At 38.5% G+C, this 27,619-nt stretch overlaps 1 protein-coding gene across 1 annotated transcript in view; it reads left to right on the forward strand.

Annotated features, from left to right (window-relative positions):
- Nucleotides 1–26,214, forward strand: part of mrpl11 (mitochondrial ribosomal protein L11) — a 46,087-nt gene extending 19,873 nt beyond the window's left edge. The window contains exons 3-6 of the mRNA XM_056243746.1: nt 5,777–5,872; nt 23,932–24,025; nt 24,508–24,667; nt 26,003–26,214. Of these exons, the coding sequence (XP_056099721.1) occupies nt 5,777–5,872; nt 23,932–24,025; nt 24,508–24,667; nt 26,003–26,108 (456 nt within the window). The 3' untranslated portion in view covers nt 26,109–26,214. The remainder of the gene's footprint in view (nt 1–5,776; nt 5,873–23,931; nt 24,026–24,507; nt 24,668–26,002) is intronic.
- Nucleotides 26,215–27,619: the final 1,405 nt, after the last annotated feature.

The raw sequence follows: 27,619 nt of genomic DNA on the forward strand, positions 1-27,619 counted from the left end.
TTGAGCTCTTTCCTTCAATAATATACGTTTAATGAAATCTTTTCACACTCGCTGATTTCCATCAGACTTTGGACATTGGCACAGATACGGCTTCCTCAAAGCATTTATTGTCCTTTTTAACTTTTCCTATGCCACATAGCCTCATGCTGTGTCTCAGACCTTCACCCTGCATTTTATTATCTGTAAATAAATATGTTCTGCTTTAATTAACTGATTTCAAGTCAACAATCCGCCATATTCAAGGACGGAGTGGTTCACCAGCGAGGCTGCACACTCATTTAGAGGCGCAACATGTATTTTTGCTTCCGACTGAAGTAGGTATAGCTATCAATATTGGCTGTAAAACTGCACCGTAAAAATTGACCCGAAAATAATGTGTCCCCAGTAGCACGAACGCATTAATCATCACTGCATATACTTAAAAAAGAGAGTGATGTGTTTTTAAATGTGAGCGAAGTTACAGGGGAATTTGGGATGATCAAAGATAAAGCCATTAGCCATTCTGACAAACTTTTATGTTAGCGTTCCACAATGTCTGATGCAAACATTCTGTGATCGCTCGTGGCTCAAGCAAATGGCTAATAATTCTCTGTGCTCCCACAAAAATAGGACCCTTCCCTGTACTAGGCCTTGTCCATTCCTCTTCTGAAGTCTCCAACTACCAGACGGGCCAGAGCGGTTGGAGGGTATGAGGCTAATCAGCTGTATGACGCCCTTATGGTGGAAGAACGTAATAAAATGGGAAGAGTTCAGCACATTAAATTAGGGAAGGGGAACTGGAGTAATTAATTAGAGTGTCTCACACTGCAGAGTTTAATTAACCCCTCGTCTACACCTCCCACCTCACCCCCATCCTTCAGGACGCCGGCGTGGGCAATGAATTGCCCGTCCTTGGGTGCCAGGGGCAATTAATCCTGCCTGCTGCCCCGAGGCCACGTGCCCTGTCGTGCTTGTGTACACACACCCTTTTTTGCACTTCTGTTTCACTCACTGTTACATATCAGTTCACACAAGGAAAGAACATGCAGTGCAGTGTCCTCTAAATCTTACACTGAGAGAGCCGTCTGAAAGAAACTGCTGTTACGGTCTCTCGCTCGCTTTAATTCTTCATCTCGCTCTTTCTCCATTTTACTCTTTATATCCTTTTGTTTTGTATTGTCTGTAATGTAGAAGGATAGTCCAACCTACAATAATAATTCATTCATCATTCTGTCATCTGCGCACTATCATCTATCATTGTTCTGAATCTGAACCTGTATGACTTTCTTTTATCGAACACAAAAGGAGAAATTCTCAGTTCAATTTTGTGACACACAAAACTATCGGAAGACTGCATGAGACGTAGAATATAAAGCACAAGTCGTACAGACACTTTAATGCAGTGTTGTTATTGTGAACTAAAAATAAACTATTAAAAATGTTTATAAGTTTTAAAGCTTAAATACAATAAAATGTGGCCTGGTTTTCACAGACAGGGCTAAGATTAAGCCAGGATCGGAATGGCAGTGAGATATTTTAAGATATGTCAGAACAAGTTGCTTTGAGTTAAAACAGCTCAAACATGCATTTTGGTCCAGGACTACGATTAAGCCTTGTCTGTGAAACTAGGCAAATACATTTTATGAACAACGTAAACTTAAAAAAACTTAAATGAAAATTAGAAATGTTTCTTTGGCAATTAACTTAAAATTAGTTGAAGTACTAAATTTACTAAAACTAAAATTGAGATAATTGTAAAGCCAAATGAAAATATATATATATATATTTAAAACGAATAAACTGAAAATATACAAATAAAAGCTAATTCAAAATATCAATAAATACTATAATGGCAGTCGGTATAAATAATACAAAAATAACACTGCTTTAATGATCCTTTTATGGTGCTTTTGTGTGATTTTTGAAGCTCCTAATGCTATATGGAAAAAAACATGGAAAACTTATTAGGTGTTTTACAGATTTCACCAAAGTCACACAATGACATTTAGTATGACATAAGATTAGATTATGACACAATTAAACATTGGTGCTCTATTAAGTGCCTCATTTTGTTTTAATTTATTTTTATATATATATCAGTCCCCGTCACTGTAGGTCTTTTGTCCAACAGCTTCTATCCTCTTAACTGACCCATACAATGTTCTGTTCCTTATATGAAGTGTTAACAATTTTAATTTGCTTAATTTCTTATTCATGCATTTAATTACACAGGTTTTCACTTAGTTGGAAGTCACACTGTCCTCTAATGCCTTCTCCTCGGAGGCTTTGCTGTAAAGTGATTGAACCACTTGAACCCAGCACTGTGCTTCTTTTACTTTTGCTTTTTTGTAATGGAATGAGTTCACAGCCCTCACACATACATTCTTTATTCATGCCGGTCCCCTATGGCTTCTCCATACATCAGCGCTCTGAAGCCTTTCACCCGCTTTTGTCAAATGGACCTCCTGAATGTTAGTATTGATCTTCATTATTGTTCTCATAGGGGACATGACTTGAACGTAACACTGTTCTTCTCTGTCCTGCACTAGAAATATACACACGTGTGCAGTATTATTAGAAGCACTTATATATGTGGCCCTTCAAGCTGTTACTTCAGCTATCTGAAACAATGGTTACTTTCCCGGTCTGTTCTCACTCTTTTTGTCATTCATCCATGTCAGCGGCCATCTCGTTAAAAAGAATTGCTGAAGCTGAAAGCTTACGTTATAATAATGAAACAAATGCAAAGTGGGATAACTGATGAAAAGAATGGAAAAAGGAGATGTTTTGTGAATCACAAATACAGTCTGGATGCAGACACCATGTACAACATATATTAGATGGGGTTTTTAGTCTGGTTAATTTATTCAGTCTTTTAGAATTCCCATCTTACACAATTCAGGCAGGATTTGTCTTCCTTCGGGACATTCACTGTGAATGGCTGCTTTATACTAGAGAATATTTATATGATAAACACTTTTAATATTCATCTGATATAATAAATATAGTGCAGTGTCCAAGATTGCTAGCACGCCTCCATCAAGGTGATGTACTGCAGCCATTTTGTTCTTCGCAGTCCTTATCAGACACTATTGAATAAAGAGGAGGTTTAATTGGACCGCTTCACTTCTGGATGATTAGATCTTGGGTTTTAGAGAGCTAGACTGGCAATTTGGCCAGCACTTGAAAGTGAATGTATCTGCCATTAAACGCGAAGCTTCTTGGTCATCCGGAGCTTTATTCCGTAAAGATTGCCAGAGCAATCTTCATCTTCGAGCCTTGTCCTTTCAACCAACAACAGATTTCCATTTTTATAATGGCCTCACTTATGATATTAAAAACGCTACGTAAACCGCAATTGCTATGGTTTCTTCCATTGTACCGTCTTTGTTTGGCATAGTTTGAATGTCTTGTGTGTCTGATCAGTACACTGTCAGTACACTTCCATCACATTTCATCCTTGTTGCCTGCCTGCTTCCCCCAATCGTCGGACAACCTCTTCCTCTCAGATCTGTCTGCCATCCTCTGCATGTGTCTGCTTGTTTGAACTCCTTTTCAGACCAAAAACAAAGACTTAGACAAAGGGAGTTATAAAGCAGCGGGTGCAAAAACCGGAGTGGAAGCGGTGTGGAATCTCAGTGTGTTCGCCCAAGGGTTTTTGAGGCTCTGCTAACAACCTCGGTTTAATATTAATCCATATTTAATTAGGAGTCACCCACCGCCTTTCTTGTTTACTTAGATGTGTTGTTCTCGCTGAAGTTGGGGGGGCTTGAGGAGATGCTAGTGGGGTTGACATGGGATTACTATTAATAAGCAAGTCAGGAGGGAGATAGGCTGCCTGCCATCCAGGGCTTTTGTTTTTCATTTCATTCCTGATAAAATTTAAATTGCTGAACAGTAATACCTCTGGAATTGGTGGGGAAATATTTGCTGTTCTCGCATGGCAGTGTTTGCTTTAACTAATCTGAAAAGATTGCATCAGTATTTATAGGTTAGGATCAAACACCAATGGTAACTAAAGTAAGTACTTTGCAAATATACTTTATGCCAAAAGTGCTGTTTATCTTGGCCTGTATATCACATATGGGAGTTAACTTCGACTTTGGCAAAAAGTCTTATGTTTTGTAGTTCATTTTGGCCAAGAAGGAAAGGTCTGACTGACATTTAATGTCACCAAACTTTTTATTTTAACATGCTGTTTGAGGCAGTTTTGTTTATCTGAAATAATTGGCATGGTTGTGTTATACAAGATTTTCTTAGTTAAAAGTTCCAGTTATGATTTTATTTGAATTCCAATTCATTTTAATTCTGAATGCCACACAACCCTGGTTGATACCCTAGAAGACTGTTAAAAAAAAAAAAAAAAATACAGAAAAATGTGTGAAATACAGCCCTTTTCAAAAGTTTGAGGTCAGAAAGTTTTTTTTTTTAAGCCAACATGCATTAAACAGATCAAAAGTGACAGTAAAGGCATTTCTAAAGTTAAAAAATATTTCTATTTACTTTCTATTCATCAAAGAATCCACAAAAAAAGCTATCTCCACAAAAAAAAGCTATCACCACAAAAAATTTGTCACCACAAAATTATTATCCAACAGTGATAATAATAACAAATGTTTCTTGAGCAGCAAATCAGAATATTAAAATGATTTCTGAAGGATCATGTGACACTGTAGACTGGAGTAATGATGCTGAAAATTCAGCTTTGATCACAGGAATAAATTAATATATTAAAACAAAGTTATTTTAAATTGTAATGTTTCACTGTCACTGTTTCTTCTATATTTTTGATCAAATAAATGCAGCCACAGTGAGCATAAAAGACATTCAAAAATTCAAAAAAACGTTCAAAAATCTTAACCACAAACACTGGAATGGTAGTGTATGTTAATATGACAGAATTTATGTCTATATCCAAAAATAATAGGTACAGATTTTTTTCACAGACATCTGAAACATCCAATAATACAGTTCTGCTCTAGATCTATATTTTTTACTTGGTAGGTGCTTCAAACAAAAGAACTGATGCCACTGACTTACCAGTTTTGAGCATTTTTTGGGCAATATGCATCAAACGGTCAGTGGATGAACTGAGGGTGATCCATGGGTTTGGTGTCTAGTTGTAACCAGTCTGCTAACTGCAATAGCAGCCCTTTCCTAATAGATCAGAGTCCGACTGTTAAATAAAACTCTGTAACATCTACCTCAAGATGAAACAAGTGTGCCAGTCACTGTGGATCCTTTGAAAAGTTCAAGTGCAAGGAAAACTTTCACAACTGTAATAAGATTACAGATTAGCAGCCGCCTCTGCAGTCAACCCACAGAAAACACTCATGCTCTGGTGAAGAAATGCTCAGGAGAAATGGCAGCCAGTGTTGACTTAATGTCAGCTATACATTTAGCTTTCTGCCTGGCAAGGGCCAGGAAAGAGAATCTAATTTATCTGGAGTCTCAGAGGCATGATGACTGCCATACTCTGACATTATACACACACACACACACACACACACACACACACACACACACACACACACACACACACCACACATATATACTCACACCCTTGGGTAAATAGGCTTCCACCAGCCTCTCTCGTTCGCTTTCTCACTCACTCACGCAGGCATCCAAGCATGCCGAGGCATTCACAGTGCACCAATGAGTTATCGAATGATTGACACCATGCAGCCACTCTAAATGGATATTGGTATTCATCAAAAGACTGCCACGATGAATAACAGGCTAAAACGCGTGTGGTTCTAAACCTTTCTGAATGTTTTTCCTATGCCTTCTTTTCCAGAAAGGGATTCCCATAGGGTCTTTCTGCAAAGACTTCAATGAGAAAACCAAAGACCTCAAAGAAGGCATCCCTCTTCCCATCAAGATCAATGTGAAGGTAATGTAACCACTAATTAGGAATACTGTTGTCGTTTTCTCAATGTCAACACCACTTTACCAATCAGTCACAGATGTGACGTCTTGGGGGCCTCATAATACACCTTATTGCTTTCAATCAATCTTGCTCTCGTTTGTTTTGCCGCTTGTTTTCTCAGTTTATGAGTCCCCGGGGGTGCTCGTTTACATTCGCATCTTAGGCGCATTAGCAAACAGCATTAGATGCTTCTCGAATGCCAAAGCGCGGATTAGGCCTTCTACTGACATTATGATCAAATGAAGGTATTGAGCGAAGTGGATTAAACAGATAAACAGAGCTTTCCCAATCTGAGCGTGACTCGTAAATGAGGAATAGTCACTGATGCGGCGTATGCAATGTTCGTCTGGCCTAGGTCTATCTCCCCACTCACCTTTTCAGGGAGCTTCAGCACGTTTATTATGATGTTTTGTCAAGGACACACTTTCCATCATTGAAGTCAAAGACCGTGAATGTACTCCAACTCAAAGTTTCTTGGAGAAATAGGGCCGTCTGATGGCTTTTTTTTCCCTGACACATTTTAGTCTTTGTTTCTCTCGCACAATCGTTCTGTCTCTTCTAATCTATTCTCTCCCATTTTTCACCCGCCCTCTGTAACAAAATGAGAGGTCTAGCACTTTCTCCTCATATTCTCAGTGTCTTAAATAAAGATGGATTGAAGGCTGTTAGTAATGCTTGCCGAGTCGGCGACAAAGCGCAGGGGCATTTGAGCAAAGGCCCATTATAAAGGTTGTGAGAAATGGCTTTTTATTATGGAGGGGTCATTGATCACAACTTTTAAAGTGGCACGACTGCGTGAAATTAGTTCTCATTACAGGTTTCTATCTCTTTTACATTAAAGAACTGTTGAAAAGCTCTTGTGTGGTTTTCAATAGCTGGGTTTCAGTCACGTGATTATGATGACGCGCGAAATTCAGATGGAGGGCAGGGAGTGAAGAGCGCAATGGACGAGATGGAGGAAAGTCCGTACTGTACTACTTTACACGCTATTACAAGAGAAAGATATAAACAAAAAATCAAACATATGTTGGACGTGATCCTTACGTTATGAAGAGGAGCGATTTTCAACTGAATTGAAAGATTTTCCTGCCATTGAGGCGGTAGATATCAGGAACTACCTCGTCTTACAGACATACTTTGACTTTGCAAAGTTCGTAAACGTTACCAGTACACAAACATAGCCACTTAAGTTGTATTAACTCACCTTTGACGAAGTGATCACTGCACAAACGGGCATTTTCCCATTCGGCTCCTCCCGACCGCAGACGTAGGTTTGCAAGCTGTTTTTCCGGAGTTTTTCGGTTAATTTCTTGCATTTTCCCCCCTTATGAACAACAACTTTTGGTACACGATAAAAACTCCTCGTGGTTTGATCGATTTAAGTAACCATAAACGACGCAAAACATAGGCATTTTGAATTTGTTATAGTGCTTTCTAAATACAGCAAATCACTTCCTGCCCGCCATTTGCATTTCGCGCCATGGCAACACAGTGGCGTGACGTCATATGAAAACAAGCTATTGGAAGTCCCAGTTTCGATAACCCTCTGTGTTTAAGCGATATGGGAGATGCTGTGGCAGTCCAGACGGGGGTGCAGACATTGAGAGGAAATTATATGACCACATTATGCTCTGGCACTGCCACCCAACCCAGTCTAGGGTGTTTTAATGTCTCATGTCTAATGCGCTGTCTCAGTCAGAATCCAAACACATAATCTTTTCTTCTGAGATGATTAAGTGAGTGTCCGTGGTCCAGTTCTGCCACAGTTTGAATCTAGAGGCTTCTGTTGCATAAAGTAGAACTAGACATCTTCGGCAACAATGTCACCTTCATCTAGCTCATCCCTTTGTGTTGTCCTGTCAGTTGTGCTTGCCCGAGGGTGGGAATTGTCAGGCTTTGTTGTTGGAGCTCCTCTGCAGGTACATCAGCTCTCGATCCAGGACCAGCTGCAAGACATTTTCAGAGGGAGAGAGAGGAAAATGTGCACACCTCAGTGCTGTTGCCATTCATCATTCGTTCTTTGAATACACATGCAACAGCTCTCACTGTGATTTGACTTGCTGACATGATTGTTTCTTATCTTTTTTACAATAATAATAAATAAGGTAACACTTTTTGTTTAGGGTCCAATTCTTACTATTAAGTAGTTGCTTATTAGCATGCATATTACTAGGATATTAGCCTTTTATTAGTACTTATAAAGCACATATTAATGCCTTATTGTGCATGACCATATTCTACATCCCTTAATCCTACCTAATACCTAAACTTAACAACTATTGGGTGTGGTGTGTGGTTGCTAAGGTGTTCTCAGCAGTTTTAGCACATTGCTAGGTGGTTGCTCGTGTTATGACTCGGTTGTTGTTGCGGTTCTGGTTGTTTGTTTTTCTTTAGTTTTTGTAGGTCTGATTGGTGACTGGGGCTTGACTTGAGCACACCTGAATCTCGTCATGGCACCTTATTTAAACAACGTGCAGTTGTTAGTCGGGGCCGTTTTACCAGACCTGCGCTCCAGTTGTGAGAATATTTGTTTTGTTTCGCATCCATGCATTCGTTCTGACAACACTCACAGTTATTCACTCATTCACTTGCAGTCACGACTGACCAACATTATTGATTACTGATATTTTGACTGTTGTTTTTGGTCATTTTTAATGTAATAAATTCTTTTTGGAGTTAATTTTACTGTCATCTCCCCTAATGTCGCATCTCTGAGTCAGGTGTGACACTTGGGCCAGTAAGCAACCAACTAGAAACCACCCTGAACACCCAAGTCATAAGAGTCCGTCCCCAGTCTCCTTGACATCTAAAATTAAAAAGGCTGTATTATTCATGCCAGGCCGGTAGTTGGGGATGTCACTTTGTAAAAAAAACTATGCGCCTAACACTTAATATGCAATGCATGCACATGACGTCACCATTTTCACAAATTCACATTTTTGTAGTTTACACTGAGACAATAATGGCATTGTTTTCAAAAACTTGCACTTTGAAACCTGTTTTCAACAATTTGCGTTTTCAGACCCCCAAAACACCATTGTCGTGTAAATGAATGGCCAAAATGCACAAAAAGTTTTCCTCCTTTTTATTATTATTATTTATATTCTATTATAGCATTTATTCATATTTTGAATGACCCTTTTCATATTTTCAGTTTTTATTTATTTTTAGTTGCGTTTAAGTAATTTATGTGCGTTTGTCATTTTTATTAGTTTTTTTATATTTCTATCTAACCTTTTTATTTCTAATTTTTATTTCAGTTTTAGGTGTTTCTTTTTTAATTTTAGTACTTTTTCCCTTCTTTTTTCAGTTAGTTGCTATGGCAAGATTTCCCATTTTCGTTTACTGTAAGTTTTTCATCTAATAAACATATTTTATTTTAGTTCTGCTTTATTTCAGTTAATGAAAATACATTTTAATAGTTGTAGTTTTAATTAAAAATCCCAAAACTGCTAGTTAACAGCTCTTTCAATCCAAATCTGGCGGGGGTTTTTTTGTTTTGTTTTTTTGGGATTGATCCGTCTTATTGCTTAGAAATGTAATGCTTCTTAGTTGTATCGTTTCATTTATACTGGATGAGATACAAACCCAAATTGTAAAACTTAGGGTGAGTGATTTATTCAAACACCTGAGCCGGAGAACACCTTATTCAAACATGTTTATGAGCAATACAGTAATATTAATGTTTGCCTTAGTAAACCACTGTTTGTGTGTGTGTGTGTGTCTGTCTCTCTTTTGGTGCCTTCACCCTACTCTTAGACTCTAACAAATAGAAAATGTGCATAAAGAAATACAATAGTAATAAGGAAAAGAAAAAAAATAGCAAAAAAATTCATATACTCTTTTTATTTGCAGTATTTATGAAACTCTTAAAGGAACAGGTTCCCTCAAAATGAAAATTGTCATAATTCACTCACCTTCGTTGCTTCCAAAGGTGTTTGACTGTTTCTTCTTTTTTTTCATAGTGTAAATAAATAATGACCAATGTCTGTCAAGCTCCAAAAAGGAAGAAAAAAAATCAAGATGAGTCAATATGACTCATGTGCTATACTGCATTTCATTGTATATTTCATTGTATAGAAAAGAATAGTTTGGACATTTCTACTACAAATATCATCTTTGGTATTCCACAAAAAGAAAAAGTCAGATTCTGATTTCTAAAGACATGAGGTTGATGTAAATGGTAAATGATGACAGAATGTTTATATATTGGGTGAACTATCCCTTTAAGACATCCCTCCATTGCCAAACAAAGGGAAAATGTATTTTTATGATTCATTCTTCGAGTCCTACAGGCAGATTAGGCCCTAAAGCTAGAGTCCTCTCACTATACTGATGAGCATTCGACAGGGATTGAAGATTAGCCTGAGCTACGTGATCTTTATCTGCAGGGGGTGTGGGCAAATTCTGGTTGAGTTTGCAGCACAATGCTTGCTTTAGGCTTGAGCCGGATGGCTGCAATGCATTTTAGCCAAGCTGTCTCCCCAAGTCAGACTGCCTGTGAAGTCCCAGTTGTCCCATTAAGCTGTCTGCTGCACACTCATTGTTTTTGAGCCTCTCTATGCAGACTAATCCCTGCCTTAAAGCTTTGGTTTCGGCAGAACTGACAGTCGAGGGTGTGTGCCGGGGGAATGGAGGGTGTGGATGCACGCGCCTGGCTTCACTCGACTCGACTTTGAGTTTATGAGAGGCTGTCAGAGTCTATGGATGAAAATGAGATTCTGTCAGGGTCCAGAGACTCTATTGGATGCTATAGGATTTTAGCTCTTCTCGCACTCGAAGAAAATAGTGTTTGTGATACCACCCGCTATGTGCGATGAGACTGAGAGACTGAGACCATAGCTTGACGCCCACAAACCCAAAAAACGAACATAACATTGTGACAGTCGTCAATGTTTTTCTTATTTAACGTTACCTTCTGGAGATGGCGCTGTTATGCGTATATCCGGGGAACCAGGTGGGAAGTTATTTTAAGGAAGTGTGATTGCGCTTCGCTCGCTCTCTCTCGCTCTTCCGCCTTTGTTGTCAGGCGTGGGTTATTCGCGGTCATGGTCACGTTAGCAGACGGCTTGTGAGTATGGTTGTTGTAGGTAGTGATGGGCAGATCGAGGCTTCGTGAAGCAATGAAACAGTTGAATCAAATGGTTCATATTGTTTCGAGGCTTCGAATCAATCCGACACCCGTCTCCATGGTGACACCTAGTGGTCACTTGCAGGTGTTGATCTGAAACAACCTTGACAAGCCATGATTTTTTTTTTTTTTTTTTTTTTTTTTACTTTTCTAATATGTGAATCTTGTAACCTATAGGCTCCTCATTGTGCATAATGTTATTTTGGTCCTGCAAAATGAATATTAATAAAATAAATCAAGCCACAATGTCTCACTTTTTTACATATTTTTATTTACTTAGCCTACTTCTTTTTTTACAGATAATTTCTCCAGCCTTTGAAAAAATCCTCTCACAAGGGACACTTGTTGCTGGCATGCAAATATATTTTTTAGCTAATACATATAAATGAGGAAAGATTACTACTCTCTCTTTCCAGTAAGTTAGTGGATCATGAGTTGTGGGCAAATACGCATCGTTGATGTATTTTTTCACTTCCACTGTGGCATCAGCTGTAGCATTGTGTATCATCTGGGTTTGATGATACGAGTATCAAAAAGTTCCCATAAACTGTCCTGTGTTTCTACTGGATGATGTTGTTGCAGGCGAGCTGCCGATCACAATACACACATCTCACTTTATTTGGGGTTTCTAAATGGAAATGCTCCCACACCACAGATGTACGGCATCTCTTCTGGGGAGCCTCCATTTTATCTATCTATCCAAATCTATCTAGATATGTATCTCTAATCTATCTATGTAATTAGATATGTATAATATGTATCTATAATCTATCAATGTATGTATATTATGTAGCCTATCTTTAATCTATCTGTATCTATCTATATATTAATCTAGCTGTCTATATATATATATTTATATCTATCTATTAATGTGTCACTATACTCTGTCTCTAGCCTATCAGTCAATGTGTTGTGTACATTTAAGCCTAAATATAACTAAACAAATCGCACTATAAATGTCACTATCACCAAAAATCCGCTATCTCAAAATCAAACTCCTCTCACAAAAACCCACGAGGTCAATATGCGTTGATTTCACTTTTATACAGATGTGCGATTGTGTGGTCTGTTGTTCCCGACCGTGTCAATCAAACGCTGATTCGGCGGATCACAACTGATGAAACACTCAGTGAAACATTTCGAGGCTTCGTTTGGCCATAGTCACGTGACATGGGTGTTTTGAATCACGCTTCGAATCAGTGTTTCGAAACATCTGCGCTTCGGGATCTCTCAAAGCTTCGGAACGACTGTTTCGCGGCAGCCATTCCTAGTTGTAGGCCGTGCTGCATTGATGTATTAAAGGGATACTCCACTTTTTTTGGAAATAGGCTCATTTTACAACTCCCCCAGAGTTAAACTGTTGAGTTTTACCGTTTTTGAATCCATTCAGCCGATCTCCGGTTCTGGCGGTACCACTTTTAGCATAGCTTAGCATACATCATTGAAGTGGACAAGACCATTAGCAGTTCTCAAACAAAAATCACCAAAGTGTTTCGATATTTTTCCTATTTAAAACTTGACTCTTCTGTAGTTACATCGTGCACTAAGACCGACGGAAAATGTAAAGTTGCGATTTTCTAGGCTGATATGGCTAGGAACTAAACTCTCATTCCTGCGTAATAATCAAGAAACTTCACTGCCGTACCATGAGCGCAGCAGGCGTAATGATATGAGCGCCTGAAAATAGTTCCGTTGTGTTGACGGAAGGTGGCCTATTTTCAGGCGCTGCGTCATATCATTACGCCTGCTGCGCTCATGGTACGGCAGTGACGTTTCTTGATTATTACGCAGGAATGAGAGTATAGTTCCTAGCCATATCAGCCTAGAAAATCGCAACTTTACATTTTCCGTCGGTCTCAGTGCACGATGTAACTACAGAAGAGTCAAGTTTTAAATAGGAAAAATATCGAAACACTTTGGTGATTTTTTTGTGAGAAATGCTAATGGTCTTGTCCACTTCAATGATGTATGCTAAGCTATGCTAAAAGTGGTACCGCCAGAACCGGAGATTGGCTGAATGGATTCAAAAACGGTAAAACTCAACAGTTTAACTCTGGGGGAGTTGTAAAATGAGCCTATTTCCAAAAAAAGTGGAGTATCCCTTTAATGCTGCGGACTTTTTCTGTTTTGCGATTCATATTTTGAGGAATATGTTGCCCTCATTGAATTTCGTAAAGCATTGGAAAGTTGGTTCGAGAGCGAGTTTTGCGTGTAAATGGAGCGTGTCAGGGACGTGCACAGGAATTTTGTGGGGCAGTTGCTCTGACCTGAAAAAAGGGCACTACCCCCAAAACTCAAGGGCTATATGAAGGAATATATTCAGTTGAATTTTGCCCATACAAATTGCCTTATCTGATCGTGTTTATGTCCAAACGCAATGCCTCATATTATGGTCTTATTATTATTTATAAAGATTGCAAACGTCAAAGATGACAGGTTTATGATATACAACTTTGTAAACAGTATACAAAATGTATTAACAATATGTTAAATGTCACCAAAATACACATGAGAAAAAGAGTTCCTCATATTATTGTTTATTGTTTTTTAATTATTTTTTTTATTTTTTAAATAAATAATCTGGATTGAATTGACAGATGGGGGAAAAACTCGCTTCTAATAAAAAATAAAAAAAAAACGCTTAGGCCTAGATTTCGGAAAAAATACAATCCTTTTTTAACCTTTTGGCTTCCCGTACATTAAATTGTGCTTTTTGCTCATCTGGGCAACTACGCATGATTTGTAGTATGATTGCGTAAAGGAAACAGGAATTCCGGTAAGGAACAGAATCGACTGCTAAACCCAGTGCCGATCCTGACCTCCCCCTGGGGCCCTAAGCAAAATTCTGCTAAGGGGCCCTCTACCTGACCTGTGATGTCGTGAGCTATGTAAACCATTTGCCATTGCCACACAGTCACACCTGACACTTCAGTGCTCCCAATACAATCCTCCCTCCTTTAACCAAAACAGTCAAAGAATAAGTACAACAATATAGAACAGAATGAGGTTCAAACACACAATATTTATTGAATAGAGTATTTTCTATAGAATGTTAAGATAATAAGTGAATATTATTAAGTAAGTGAATATTAACGTAAACATAAATAAGAAGAAAATAATAAATTATAACCCTGAGCTTTGGCTTTTGGGATTAACTTTGGTTCTCTCTACAGCCTGGGCATTTTCGGCATCAGTATGCTTTTTTAATTTTTTATTATGCATGTTGAAGCAATTCTTGATTTATGGTTATTATTTACTGAGGGATGTGCATCCATTTTGACCAGTATGTCCAGCTAATCAACATTTTAAATTCAATATAGCCTATAAATCAATAGTCAATCAATGTCAAATTGTCAATACATTGCTTTCTATCTTGCATAATTAGTGCAGTTGTTTAGAGTTTTTAACTACACTGAGACTAGATAATCAGTGTCTTGTTTTAAAAGTATAATGTGTACTTTGATTGGGAGTGCCATCATTCACGTGCATGCATGTATTGTACAGTATGTCTGGTCTCCACATATTTCTGCTTGAAAAATGCGAGTTTCATTTCGGCAACGCGCATATGAACGCACGATAACACACGCGACGCGGTTATGTTTTCCGAGCTGCAGTAAACAAACACAGTTGCACTTTGTCGTTTATCAAAATCAAACGTAATAAATACTTATATTTTACTCTCACTTTTGTCAGCCACAAAGTGATGCAAGAGATGCACTGCCTGCCCAGCTAGGTTAGCAAGACCGAAAAACATCAAACTTTGCTGACATCAAACTTACAGAGGAGAGAACACAAGTTTACCTGATTGTTGTTCCCGCAATTCACTCTCATGGTTTTTTTCTTCTTCCTCTTTTCGTGACCAGAAGGATAGTTTCGCTTCATTTTGTCGTGGATGTTGTAGCTACACATTTGACGGCGCGCTATGACTATGACACGAGATGGAGGCGTGGCCTTAATTTGCGTGGCCCTACGCCGGTCGCGTGCATTCTATGGTCGCGTGCAGCGTTTGCCCTTCATACTGACTTTCACTTTCGGTGCCCGAGTGTAAGTGAATGAGGCTTTGCGATTTTTTTTTTTAAATCTAGGCCTACGTGAAATTCTGCATCCATTGTACGATTTAATTTTTTTCTCGGAAGGGCAACTTGAGTGAGAAGGGCATATGGGCAGTTGCCCGGGCAACCTGAGCAACCCCCCTGTGCACGTCCCTGGAGCGTGTGATTTGCGTGTGATTGGAGTGGTTGAGAGAGAGCGGTTTCCAATCCGGTTATATTGTGTTTAGATGTCGATTCAGGGCATTATAGGTAGTATGTTTTGAGGGGGTTTTGGTGGTAGGAAGGATTTTTCTTTTGGGGTTTATTTTTGGCGCTCGAGTTGAAGAATTACTTTGTAAATATTGTGTGTGATGTAATGAATTGTATTTCAGCCCCAGTAGTCAATGAGTGATATGGTAAGCAAACGTTTTTTTGTTTTTTGCTTGTTTTTTCACTTATGTGGTTGCTTTATTGTATTTTGATTTCTTTCTGCATAAGATTTATTGCATTGCATTTAATTAGCTGAATTGTTTATTTTGATTTATCTGTCATTCATTTATTACTGTAAGGTAATTAAAAGGTAAATGTTCCTGGGACTGAAAATAATAGAACATGTTCATTAAATCTTATTTCCATTCTAGTTATTACTTTTGGAATGGAATGTATTGATGTGCTGAATGAAAATACAATATGATTGGAATTGAACTTGACTAGTAAATATTAAATTGACTTTACTTCTGGTTCCTTGTTCTGTTGTTTCTTAATTGATAATATCATCTCTATGTGTAGTATTTATGAGTGATTAATTAAATAATTGTGGTGGTTTTTACCCCTGGCGCCCGAACTTGATCTTGTAAGGCCTAATACCGTCATAGAAGTGGCGCCCGAACAGGGACATTCAGATGTTGTGTGGTTATTGGCCTATTGTGATTATCTGTGTAACTATGGAATCCTGTTTTTCTCTTATAAATTTTACTGGACCTGGAGATGATAGTAGTCTGGGACCATTTCATGATAGCCCTTCCACTCCTCGGAGTGTAGAACGGTCTTTATTAGACGATAACACCGGTTTAGAACAACCATTTCTTGGTGTTCCTTTAATTGGTTCAGGAAACCAGGCAGATGATTTAACAATATTTTCTCAAGCAATTGATTCACTTAAGAGTGTATTTGTGGATACTGTGGCCTGGCAGAAAAAATGGTTTGAGGAAAATGCTAAATCTGGTGCTAAAGACATTCCTAAAGAGACATTGACACTGGTTGAAAAGGCGCAAACTGATTTTTTAGAGGTCCTTAATGATCGTATGAAAGTTTTTACCAGTCAAACAATTGATGCCATTAAGTGGAATGCAAGCCAATCATGTACTGAGTTTAAGGAATTGGTTGAGGATACTAGCAGTTCATTACTTTCTTCTTTTAAAACAGCTATTAAAGAACATAGTGTAAGTGGAAAGGAGTTACGAGATGAAGTATGCAGTCTGCAGCAGCAACTGTTTACTATGCAAACTTCTCTGGATGCCCTTATGCAGAAAAGCTCACCACATGACAATAAGATAGTTGAGCGGGAGGATGTTGATGTTACCTCTACTCCTTCTCAGGTATGTTCAGGTTCAACAGTACCCGGTAATACTGGTGATTTGGTTAGTCAGGTTTCTGTTCCATCTAATTTAACCTGTGGTCGTGTCCTGCCTATTAAAATGATATTTCCATCTTTTGGTGGAGTGCATGATGAGAGTGATCCACTAGTTTACTTGGAAAGATGTAAAGATTTCTTAGCTCTTAGACCAATGTCAAATGGTGAGATTCTTGCAACAATGCGTAGTGTTTTGCATGCTTCTGCCCGTGATTGGTGGGAGACAGTGAGATTTAAAGTTGACACTTGGGAAAGGTTTCAGCAAGCTTTTTTAGCTGTTTTTTTGCCGGAAGACTATCAAGACGTGTTGGAGGACCAGGTACGAAATCGGTTACAAGGGGCAAATGAAAGTGTTCGTGATTTTACTTTCTCATTTCAAGCCTTGTTTAAGCGTTGGATAAAGGAAGCTACTGAGGATGAGGTTTTAAAAGCTCTTTTTAAAGCTATGAACCCTTGTTTTGCTAGTCAGCTTCGAGGTCGTGCACAGACTGTTGAGGAACTAGTGAGACTAGGAACTCAAATAGAAAGGGATCATGATCATCAGAGAAAGTATAATCAGCTTCAGTTGTCCAAGAACACTACATTTGATCAGAATTCACAGGCTAGAAAAATTAAAGAGGTAGAATTAAAAGCTGTCTTGCCTTCAGAGCAACGAAATTCAAGCTTGTTGTGCTGGAGGTGTCATGAAAATCATTCTCCAGGTTCTTGTCCTAATTTCAAGGGTTCTTTGAGTGGAAAACACTATGGTGGGCATGCACAGGGTTGTAAAGAACCTCAGGGTCGTAGTCATCCACGAGGTGTAGTCTCTGCTTATGATGTGCAAAGACTGGAAAAGAAAGATCCAATTGGTAGCAAACAGGACAGGAGAGTTGGCTCTGTAGCTCTTAAACAGTTAGTGGTTCCCTTAACTGTGAGGAACTGTACTGGGAAAGCACTTGTAGATACAGGGGCCACATATACATTATTACATTTTGATTTATGGAACAAGATGAAAGGACCTAAAGAGCAACTTGATGCATGGCGTGAAGGACCACTTTATTTGGCTAATGGTGATGCTACTGTTCCTCTCGGACAGAAAATGCTTGATTTTTATTTGCATGATTGGCATTTTCAGGTTCCTACAGTAGTCCTTCCAGCTCAGAAACTCGTCTACTCAATGGTGCTGGGGTTGGACTTTATAGCGTTGGCGGGGTTGCAGCTTAATATTAAAGATCAGTTGTACAGCTTTTCGGGAGACCTGGAAAATCGTGTTTTCCCCTTCCAACCACCAATTACCTCGGGGGATGCTTGGAAGTCTTGTAAACCACCTGGGTATGGTAAGCCTACTGCATCTCTGTATTCCTCTGTTCCTCCTGTCCAACTGGAATGGTCAGTGAGTGAGTGTATGGAGAACTGTGTGCAGGAAAAAACTGTTACAGAACTTGAGTTAGTACAAAGCAAGGTCAGTGAGAGTAAATTGCCAGACAAAGAGTCTCATGTTCTTTTTACACTTTTGTATGATCATCCTGAAGTGTGTACTCCTTCTCTTGGCAGAACTCATCTGGTTCAGCATAAGATCGCTGTCCGTACAGATGTGGTTGTAGCACAAAAGCCCTATAGGTTACCAGTACATAAGAAGGGAATAGTAAAGGATCAGATTGATGATATGCTTTCACGAGATATTATTCAGCCATCTCATTCTCCTTGGGCATTTCCTATAGTACTCGTTCCTAAAAAAGATGGAGGCCAGCGCTTTTGTGTTGATTATCGACGATTAAATGCTGTGAGTGAAAGTGATGCATTCCCTCTCCCTACGGTGGGTGAAATCCTGGAGTCACTTGCGGGAGCCAGTGTGTTCAGTACTCTGGATCTTAACAGCGGGTACTGGCAAGTGGCAATGGACCCAGACAGTATGGCTAAAACTGCCTTTGTGTCCCCTTTTGGGCTGTATGAATTTAAGGTTTTACCTTTTGGTTTGAAAAATGCCCCAGCTACATTTCAGCGGCTCATGAATAGGGTGTTGGCTGAGTGTTTAGGACAGTGTTGTTTGGTTTATCTAGATGACATAGTCATTTATTCATCAGATTTCAGTCAGCATATACAAGATCTCCAAAGGGTTTTCAGGTGTTTACAAAAGGCAGGATTAACGCTGAAACTTCAGAAATGTAATTTCTGTTTAACTGAGGTTACGTTTCTTGGCCACGTGGTGACCACCAAAGGGGTGAAAGCGGATCCTGCTAAAACAGAGGCAATCCAAAATTTCCCTATACCCAAAAATCTAAAAGAACTTCAGCGCTTCTTGGGGATGAGTGGATGGTATCATCGGTATGTTCCTAATTTTTCAGCTATTGCCGAACCCTTAAACGCCTTGAAACGAAAAGGAGCGCGTTTCCACTGGTCAGCTGATTGTCAGGCTGCTTTTGAGAATTTGAAAATGCATCTGTCTTCTTCACCAATATTGGGACACCCTAACCATGCTTGCACATTCATAGTTTATACAGATGCTAGTTCAACAGGTTTGGGTGCTATTCTTGGTCAACGTCCATCTATGTGTGGTGCGTCTGAAGAAGTACTGGCATATGCAAGTCGTACACTTACTGGTGCAGAAAGGAATTATTCCACCACAGAGAGGGAGTGTTTGGCTGTTGTTTGGGCGGTCGAAAGGTGGCGGCATTATTTGGAGGGCAAATCTTTTATCGTTGTGACTGATCATGCATCTCTCCTTTGGGTGTTTAACACTACCAAAGCAAACTCTCGCCTGATTCGGTGGGCTTTGAAATTGCAAGAGTTTGAATTCACTCTTGAATATCGCAAGGGAAAGCTTAACAGTGCTCCTGATGCTTTGTCCCGTATCAGTAACCATGACGCTACACCAATAGTTGCTGCTTATGCTAAGCAAACCCCAGACAGTTTGGTTTTGCAGTTTCCTCTTTCTGACGAGGATATTTGGACAGCACAACAGCAAGATATGGAGGTCCAAAAGGTATATCAGAATATAGTTGGTAATCTGCAGAGTCCTGAGGAGTCTGGTTCTGGATTCGTTATCTTAGAGGATAAAGTTTACCGGAAGGTGATTCATCCTTCCAAAGGAACCTATTTTCAAGTGTATGTCCCACAGATCCTTCGCCAGACTATGTTGGAAGCATATCATTCCAACCCAGTAAGTGGACACTTTGGCCGTTATAAGACACAAAAAAGGTTAACAGAAGTTGCTTTTTGGCCAAATATGTGGGGGGATGTTTCAAAGTTTGTTAAGAATTGTGTCAATTGTCAACAGTGTAAGCCTGAGTGTCGTAAACCAGCGGGCCTGTTACAACAAACTGAAGCATATGAACCATGGGAATTGCTTGGCGTGGATCTTATGGGACCGTTGCCTCGTAGTACGCAAGGTAACACCCAACTAATGGAGGTAGTAGATTATTATAGCCATTGGGTGGAGTTGTTTCCACTTCGGAAAGCTACTGCTGTGGTAATCGCGCAGACGCTTAGGAAGGAGATATTGACACGGTGGGGTGTTCCGAATTTCTTGTTATCGGACAGAGGTCCTCAGTTTACCTCTGAAATTTTGCGAGAGCTGTGTAGCAGGTGGGGAGTGGTACAAAAATTGACAACCGCATACCATCCCCAAACCAACTTCACAGAACGTGTGAATCGGACTGTTAAGGGGATGTTATCGTCTTATGTGTTTGGTGAGCATAATCATTGGGATCATTATTTGCCAGAGCTGAGGTATGCTATCAATTCTGCTGTTCAGGAGAGTACTGGATACTCCCCAGCAGAATTACTCTTGCAAAGAAGGTTGAAAGGACCTTTTGAACGTGTTCTAGAACCACACCAGACTAGTCTCAGGGTTCTTAATGATTTGCAGGAGATTGTAGAGAAGAACTTGTCCCGAGCGAAAGAGAAGCAGAAACGTTTTTATGATGCTGGTCGTAGGAATGTGACTTATTCCAGGAGAGATAGGGTTTGGATGAAGGCACATCCCCTCTCCAAGGCTTCTCAACAATTTGCAGCCAAGTTTGCAGCCAAATGGATTGGGCCTTATCGAATTGTAGAAAAGTTAGGTCCAGTAAATTTTCGGGTTGTGCGTGAGGACAATGGAGAGGATTTGCGTACTGTCCATGTGTGTAATTTGAAGCCTGCCTTCCCTGCCGCTGACGAGTTTGATCTTAAGGAAAGTTTCTAGGGTTTTAATATGGATATAATGATGTCCTAGTCTAATTAGCACTCCATTTTGCAATGATTTTACAAATGATGGAAATCTAAATGTTGAATGCAGGAACTAATGCTTTATGCTGTCGTTGTTGTAGGGTTTCATGTGTTTCATGTATTGACATTTTCCTGTTGATGAGCATATGGTATGTTCCAGAATATTAGGGAATCTTTCTCCACGGGGGGAAGAATGTGACAGTCGTCAATGTTTTTCTTATTACGTACTGGAGATGGCGCTGTTATGCGTATATCCGGGGAACCAGGTGGGAAGTTATTTTAAGGAAGTGTGATTGCGCTTCGCTCGCTCTCTCTCGCTCTTCCGCCTTTGTTGTCAGGCGTGGGTTATTCGCGGTCATGGTCACGTTAGCAGACGGCTTGTGAGTATGGTTGTTGTAGGCCGTGCTGCATTGATGTATTAATGCTGCGGACTTTTTCTGTTTTGCGATTCATATTTTGAGGAATATGTTGCCCTCATTGAATTTCGTAAAGCATTGGAAAGTTTGTTCGAGAGCGAGTTTTGCGTGTAAATGGAGCGTGTGATTTGCGTGTGATTGGAGTGGTTGAGAGAGAGCGGTTTCCAATCCGGTTATATTGTGTTTAGATGTGGATTCAGGGCATTATAGGTAGTATGTTTTGAGGAGGTTTTGGTGGTAGGAAGGATTTTTCTTTTGGGGTTTATTTTTGGCGCTCGAGTTGCCGAATTACTTTGTAAATATTGTGTGTGTTGTAATGAATTGTATTTCAGCCCCAGTAGTCAATGAGTGATATGGTAAGCAAACGTTTTTTGTTTTTTGCTTGTTTTTTCACTTATGTGGTTGCTTTATTGTATTTTGATTTCTTTCTGCATAAGATTTATTGCATTGCATTTAATTAGCTGAATTGTTTATTTTGATTTATCTGTCATTCATTTATTACTGTAAGGTAATTAAAAGGTAAATGTTCCTGGGACTGAAATTAATAGAACATGTTCATTAAATCTTATTTCCATTCTAGTTATTACTTTTGGAATGGAATGTATTGATGTGCTGAATGAAAATACAATATGATTGGAATTGAACTTGACTAGTAAATATTAAATTGACTTTTACTTCTGGTTCCTTGTTCTGTTGTTTCTTAATTGATAATATCATCTCTATGTGTAGTATTTATGAGTGATTAATTAAATAATTGTGGTGGTTTTTACCCCTGGCGCCCGAACTTGATCTTGTAAGGCCTAATACCGTCATAACATTTCGTTCCCACAGTCTCAACAGATAATCGTCAAAAACATAAACTCAACACACAATCCATAATGTTTTAGAATAACTGCAGTAGATAAGGGGGTTCTCAAATATTGTAAGCTTTCATTTTCATATAATTCTAATGTGGTTTATATGTGATTTTATGATACTGACATTTTACGTCATTTAGATTCTATTCAAACAACATGGGTTTAATTCACATTTCCGTCTTTTGATGGAAATCAAGGATTATTTTTCTTTTTAAATGTATGCATGCACGTGTAGTGAGCACACTTTTTTTTTTTCCTTTTTTTTTTTTTTTTGCAGTTGCAGTCCTGGTTCACTTAGTGCCTTAGGCAAGATATGACACCAATGGGGAAAAACAGCACTTCTTAATGACTTTTAGTGGTTCTTTATATATGTAACAAACATATACTAAACAAATTTGCCACTGAACTTGACAGCCAGGGATCACCATGCATTTTAGTTGTATAAAAAACAGCAGATTTTTCTCAGGCAATTAAATTGATTGATTTGCCTTATTTATATCATTTACACACATCAGATAATTTATTCATTATCATATTGTTCCTTATATATTTGAATTTATTTTTATGTATTGTCTTATTTTTTTCCTGCTCTGTGAATTTTATTGTATCTCATTCCATATATGCATGTACATTTTTATGTACATAATATAAAGTCTGTTTAAAAGTCTGATTTAAAATTGTACTGACATTTTGATCATTAATTTTGTATTCTTAAGGGGAAAAGTCATTTAAGTGACATGAGTGAAGGTAGGGAATTTAAGCAAAGTTGAATGGAAATTCAAAGCAAATAATCTGCAGCATGTACAACTCAAAAGGCCTTACTGTTTTGGAATAGAACGAGAAATTTCGGTCACAACGTTTTAGACAAACTTAATTAGCAAAGATACAAATATATACACATCCCTTCAATAGTTTGGGGTCAGTAAGATTTTTTTTGCTTTTATTAAGCAAAATCACATTAATGGTAAATGGTAAATGGACTGCATTTATGTAGCGCTTTCACAGACCCAATGGCCACCACAGCGCTTTACATATTGCCCAGCCTGTTCTTACGTAAATGGGTCTCTATAGCACGCATTGTGTATTATCGTGCAATTTATAGGCGAAAATGAGTTTTTACGTGCATATGATACGCAGTTTTCTCGTGCATTTGATACGCAGTTCATTTGCGTGTAATACACACGCACCCCACACCACTAATTCTACCCAAACTTGTAATACACACGCACCCCACCATGCGTATCCTATGCACGTAAAAACTCATGTTCGCGTATAAATTACACGATAAACACACTGCGTGCTATAGAGACGCATTTAGTGTGATCGGGTTGCATTGCCTCACATTCACCCATTCACTCACTCATTCACTCTGATTAAACTGATCAAATGGTGACAGTAAAGATATTTATATTAGAAACGATTTCTATTTCAAATAACTGCTGTTCTTTTTAACTTTCTATTCCTCAAACAATCCTGACAAAAAATCTATTGTGATTTCCACAAAAATATTAAGCAGCAAAACTGTTCTCACCTGTAATTTAAACGTTATCAAATCGGCATAGAAGAATGATTTCTGAAGGGTGATGTGACACTGGTGTAATGATTTATTTTATTTATACTTTATATTATTATTTTTTTATATACATAGTCTATATATATATATATTTTTTTTTTTTTTTTTTTTTTTCACCTGGCTCTGAAATTGAGGAACCTGGGTCATTTTGAATGGGCATGACATTTCTGAGCTTACCCCTTTTCTTTCCTCAGTCGGACAGGACGTATGACTTGAAAATTGGCCAGCCCACTGTATCTTACTTCTTGAAACAGGCCGCCGGCATTGAAAAAGGAGCCGGAAAGACTGGTAAGCGAACCCTATTACGAGCGGGGCAGCTGTGGCAATACATCCTTCCTTCCATCTCTCAGCAGTCTATTTCTATATCGTGTCACTGCCTTATGTTTCAGTAATGGACAGACTCCCCCCTGCGGGGTGTTTTGGTTCAGATTGAATTTTTTGACTGATGATATATTGATGATGAGTAGCACTGGTAGGGAGCCGTGCAATTACTAAGGGGAACTCTGTGGTGAAGGTTGCATTTTAAAAAAGGAGAATTATGGATTTGCTTCATTTTCATACATTCCACTCCACCTCAATTATTCTTTCTTATGCGCCCACTCTTTCCCTCACTCTCTTTCTGTTACCTCTCACCTTCACTCCATCTCCACTTCCGATTTGCTCAATCATGACCAACCACACCTCCTGCTGGTTTCTCTTTCTGTGCTGCTGTGTTTCATCACCTCTCTTTCTCCTCCCGTCTCATCCCTTCACTTTCCCGTATCTTTTAGGGCATGAGATCGCTGGTATGGTGACTGTGAGGGCCGTATATGAGATTGCACAGATCAAATCGCAGGATGACAGTTTTAAGCTGCTGGACACGTCCATGCAGAACGTTGTCAAGAGCATCATCGGTTCCGCCAGATCCCTCGGCATCAAAATCGTCCATGAGTGAGAGTCCTTCAAACTTGATTCTACCACATTATTCACAACATACAATACCAGTGAAATGTTTGAATACACCAACTCATTCTTGCCATTTTTCACATTTTATAACAATAGTAATGTCTTCAAAGCTAGAGAATAGCAGAAGTGGATGTTATGTAATGACCAAAGACATTAAAACAAATACTGTATATAGTACTATTCAAATGTGTGGGGACAGTAATGTTTTTTTTTTTTAATTAATACTTTTATTCATCAATTATGCATTAAATTGATCAAAAGTGACAGACTTTCAAATTGTTTTATTATTATGGTTTCCTCAAGAATATTAAGCAGCACAACTGCTTTTAACATTGATGATAATGAGAAATGTTTCTTGAGGAGCAAATCAGATCACGTGACTCTAAAGACTGGAGTGATGATACTGAAAATTCAGCTTTGATCACAGGAATAAATTACATTTTAAAACATATTAAAATACAAAACATGTATTTAAAATTGTAATAATATTTTACAATATTACTGTCTTTACTGTATTTTGATCAAATAATTGCAGCCTTGTTAAGCATAAGAGACTTTCTGCAAATCTCACCAATACCCAGACTATTGAATGGTAGTGTATCTCTTAAAAAATATAATTAAAATTTTAGTTTTATGAAGACATGTATATTTAGTCATTTATATAAGCAATGTTTTCTTCATGTCTGGTCTCTACTGTGAGGTTTAAACATCCATCTTTTCCTTGTATAAATATTTCAGACATCCCACCACCTAGTAAAGACCTTATTAAGAGATGTGAATAAGTAATGGCTGAATAAATCAAGTCTTACTTCACACTCTCGCCAATTACTTCAGTTCTTGTGCTCATTTATGCCATTTCTCATGGTTGAGAATTGAACTTGATTTCCAGGCTTTTAAAAATGAATCATAAAATTAATGTTATGTATAATTAATGCTTTAATAACACTGAGAAATTGTAAGGGATGCTGCTAGCTTAATTATTGACACTATTCATTTGAGAAGTGTTTGCTTGACACCTACCAGAGCTTTTTCTATCCTGAGTCTCTGCGATGTCAAATGTCATTGCACCATTGAAATCTGGCAACATTTTGACAGCCTGTTCTGTTAGCAGAGTCTGGTCTTTTTTCTTAAACCAAAGCTCTTTAATAAATGAACCATGTCACCTAGGTGCAAATGCTCAGACCCATCATTATACTTGAAGGAAGAGCAAAGCTCGCCTTGCATTTCAATCGATCGCTAGAAATGTTTGAAATTCTAATGTAATGTATCTGTTGATATGCCTCTAATCTCTGTCCTCCTCTCCTGTCATCCGTCTGTCAGCATGTCACCGCTGGAGTACGGGGAGTTCCTCCGAGAGCGTGAGGAGAGACTGAAGGCAGAAGCGGAGGCAGCCGCTGCTGAGGCTGCAGTAGTAAAGAAGAAATGAAGAGCTGCTGTGTGCAAGTTCTCATTACAAAACCCCCATTCACACGGATTCCTCCCACTATTCCGGATGTTTTTCTAATAAAATGCTGCTGTTTTGCATCCAAAAATATTGAAGCGTATTTTTTTTTTCTCAGTATCTCTCGTTGTTGACTCTATCCGGTCTCCTGTCTATTCTCTGCCTCCACCACTAGCTCTTTTCTTTTCTCTGCCTTCTACAACCCTTTTTTCAGGCCTCTGAGCCACTTTCACCTACTCTTTCTCGCGCATTCCATCTTTTTTAGCCATATCTGGGTAATAATTCAGGGTTTTTTATAACTGCTGTGTCTTTGACACCTGTGTGGAAGTAGATTGCCCTTTGGCAACACGGTGAAACTTGGGTTGATATGCAAATGTCAAAGCAGAACATGTTTAATACTTATTTTAAGCAATTGTATGCACCCAAACTGGTAGAAAAGTTTGTCTCAATGCCTTTGCTTTAGTTTATAATGTTTATCTTGCATAACTGATAATATTTTCTCTGGGTTATGTAATCAGATTCCAAAAATTAAATACTTGTAATTAGATTATATTACGTTTTACAATACTCAATCAGACTACTGTTACTTTTTTTTACTTAATATTCACAAAATGGCAGCAAACAATTAATGATTAATGGATTTTCTCTTATTCTTTTTCATTTTTTAAAAACCTAATACTTATACAGCACCTGTGAAAAGTTTGGAAACAATAAAAATGTTTAATGTTTTTGAAAGAATTGTCTTATGCTCACCAAGGCTGCATTTATGTAATCAAAAAACAGTAATATTGTGAAATATTAGTACAAATTAAAATAACTGTTTTCTGTTTTAATGCATTAAAGACAGTAATATTGTAAACTATTATAAAAATTGAAAATACATGTTTTCTATTTTAATCTATCATTTCTCATAACTCATAGTACAGATACTCAAAAAGTGTACTTAAGTACAGTACTCAAGTAAATCTACTTTGTTACTGTCTTCAGTGTCACATGATCCTTCAGAAATCATCCACAAAAATATTAAGCAGCTCTACTGTCATTAACATTGTCATTGATGATAAGAAAAAAAGCACTATATAAATAAATGTGACTATTGGGATAGAGCTTGGGAAAGAAACCTTGAAGTGCCAGACTGTGAAGGCAAATAGAAAATGTGTAATGGATGGTAATTTGCTCCATAATGGACTAGCCCGGCACTGACCCATTGAACAGTGAGAGACTTCACAAGCACCGTCAAATCACTTTCCTCAAAGTCAAGCGCATTTGTGATTGTTTTCCAAAACGTTTGTCTAAAGTGAGTGAAGGGCAGAGATATTTGTTCCCCTTTTCGAATATCACAATAGACCATTTGGCTCTCTCTTTGATTTGAACGAGATTGCGGTGTCTGCACTCTATCTAGGCTTCAGTGACAGAGTGTTCTCCATTTCGCTGACTGCAATTTCACAAGAACAGAAGCACAAGAGACAATAACATGAAGAGGATGTGATTTCACG

This window comes from Rhinichthys klamathensis, unplaced genomic scaffold (assembly GCF_029890125.1).
Source record: "Rhinichthys klamathensis goyatoka isolate OS25496 unplaced genomic scaffold, OSU_Roscu_1.1 h1tg000837l_1, whole genome shotgun sequence".
Classification (NCBI taxonomy): Eukaryota; Metazoa; Chordata; class Actinopteri; order Cypriniformes; family Leuciscidae; genus Rhinichthys; species Rhinichthys klamathensis.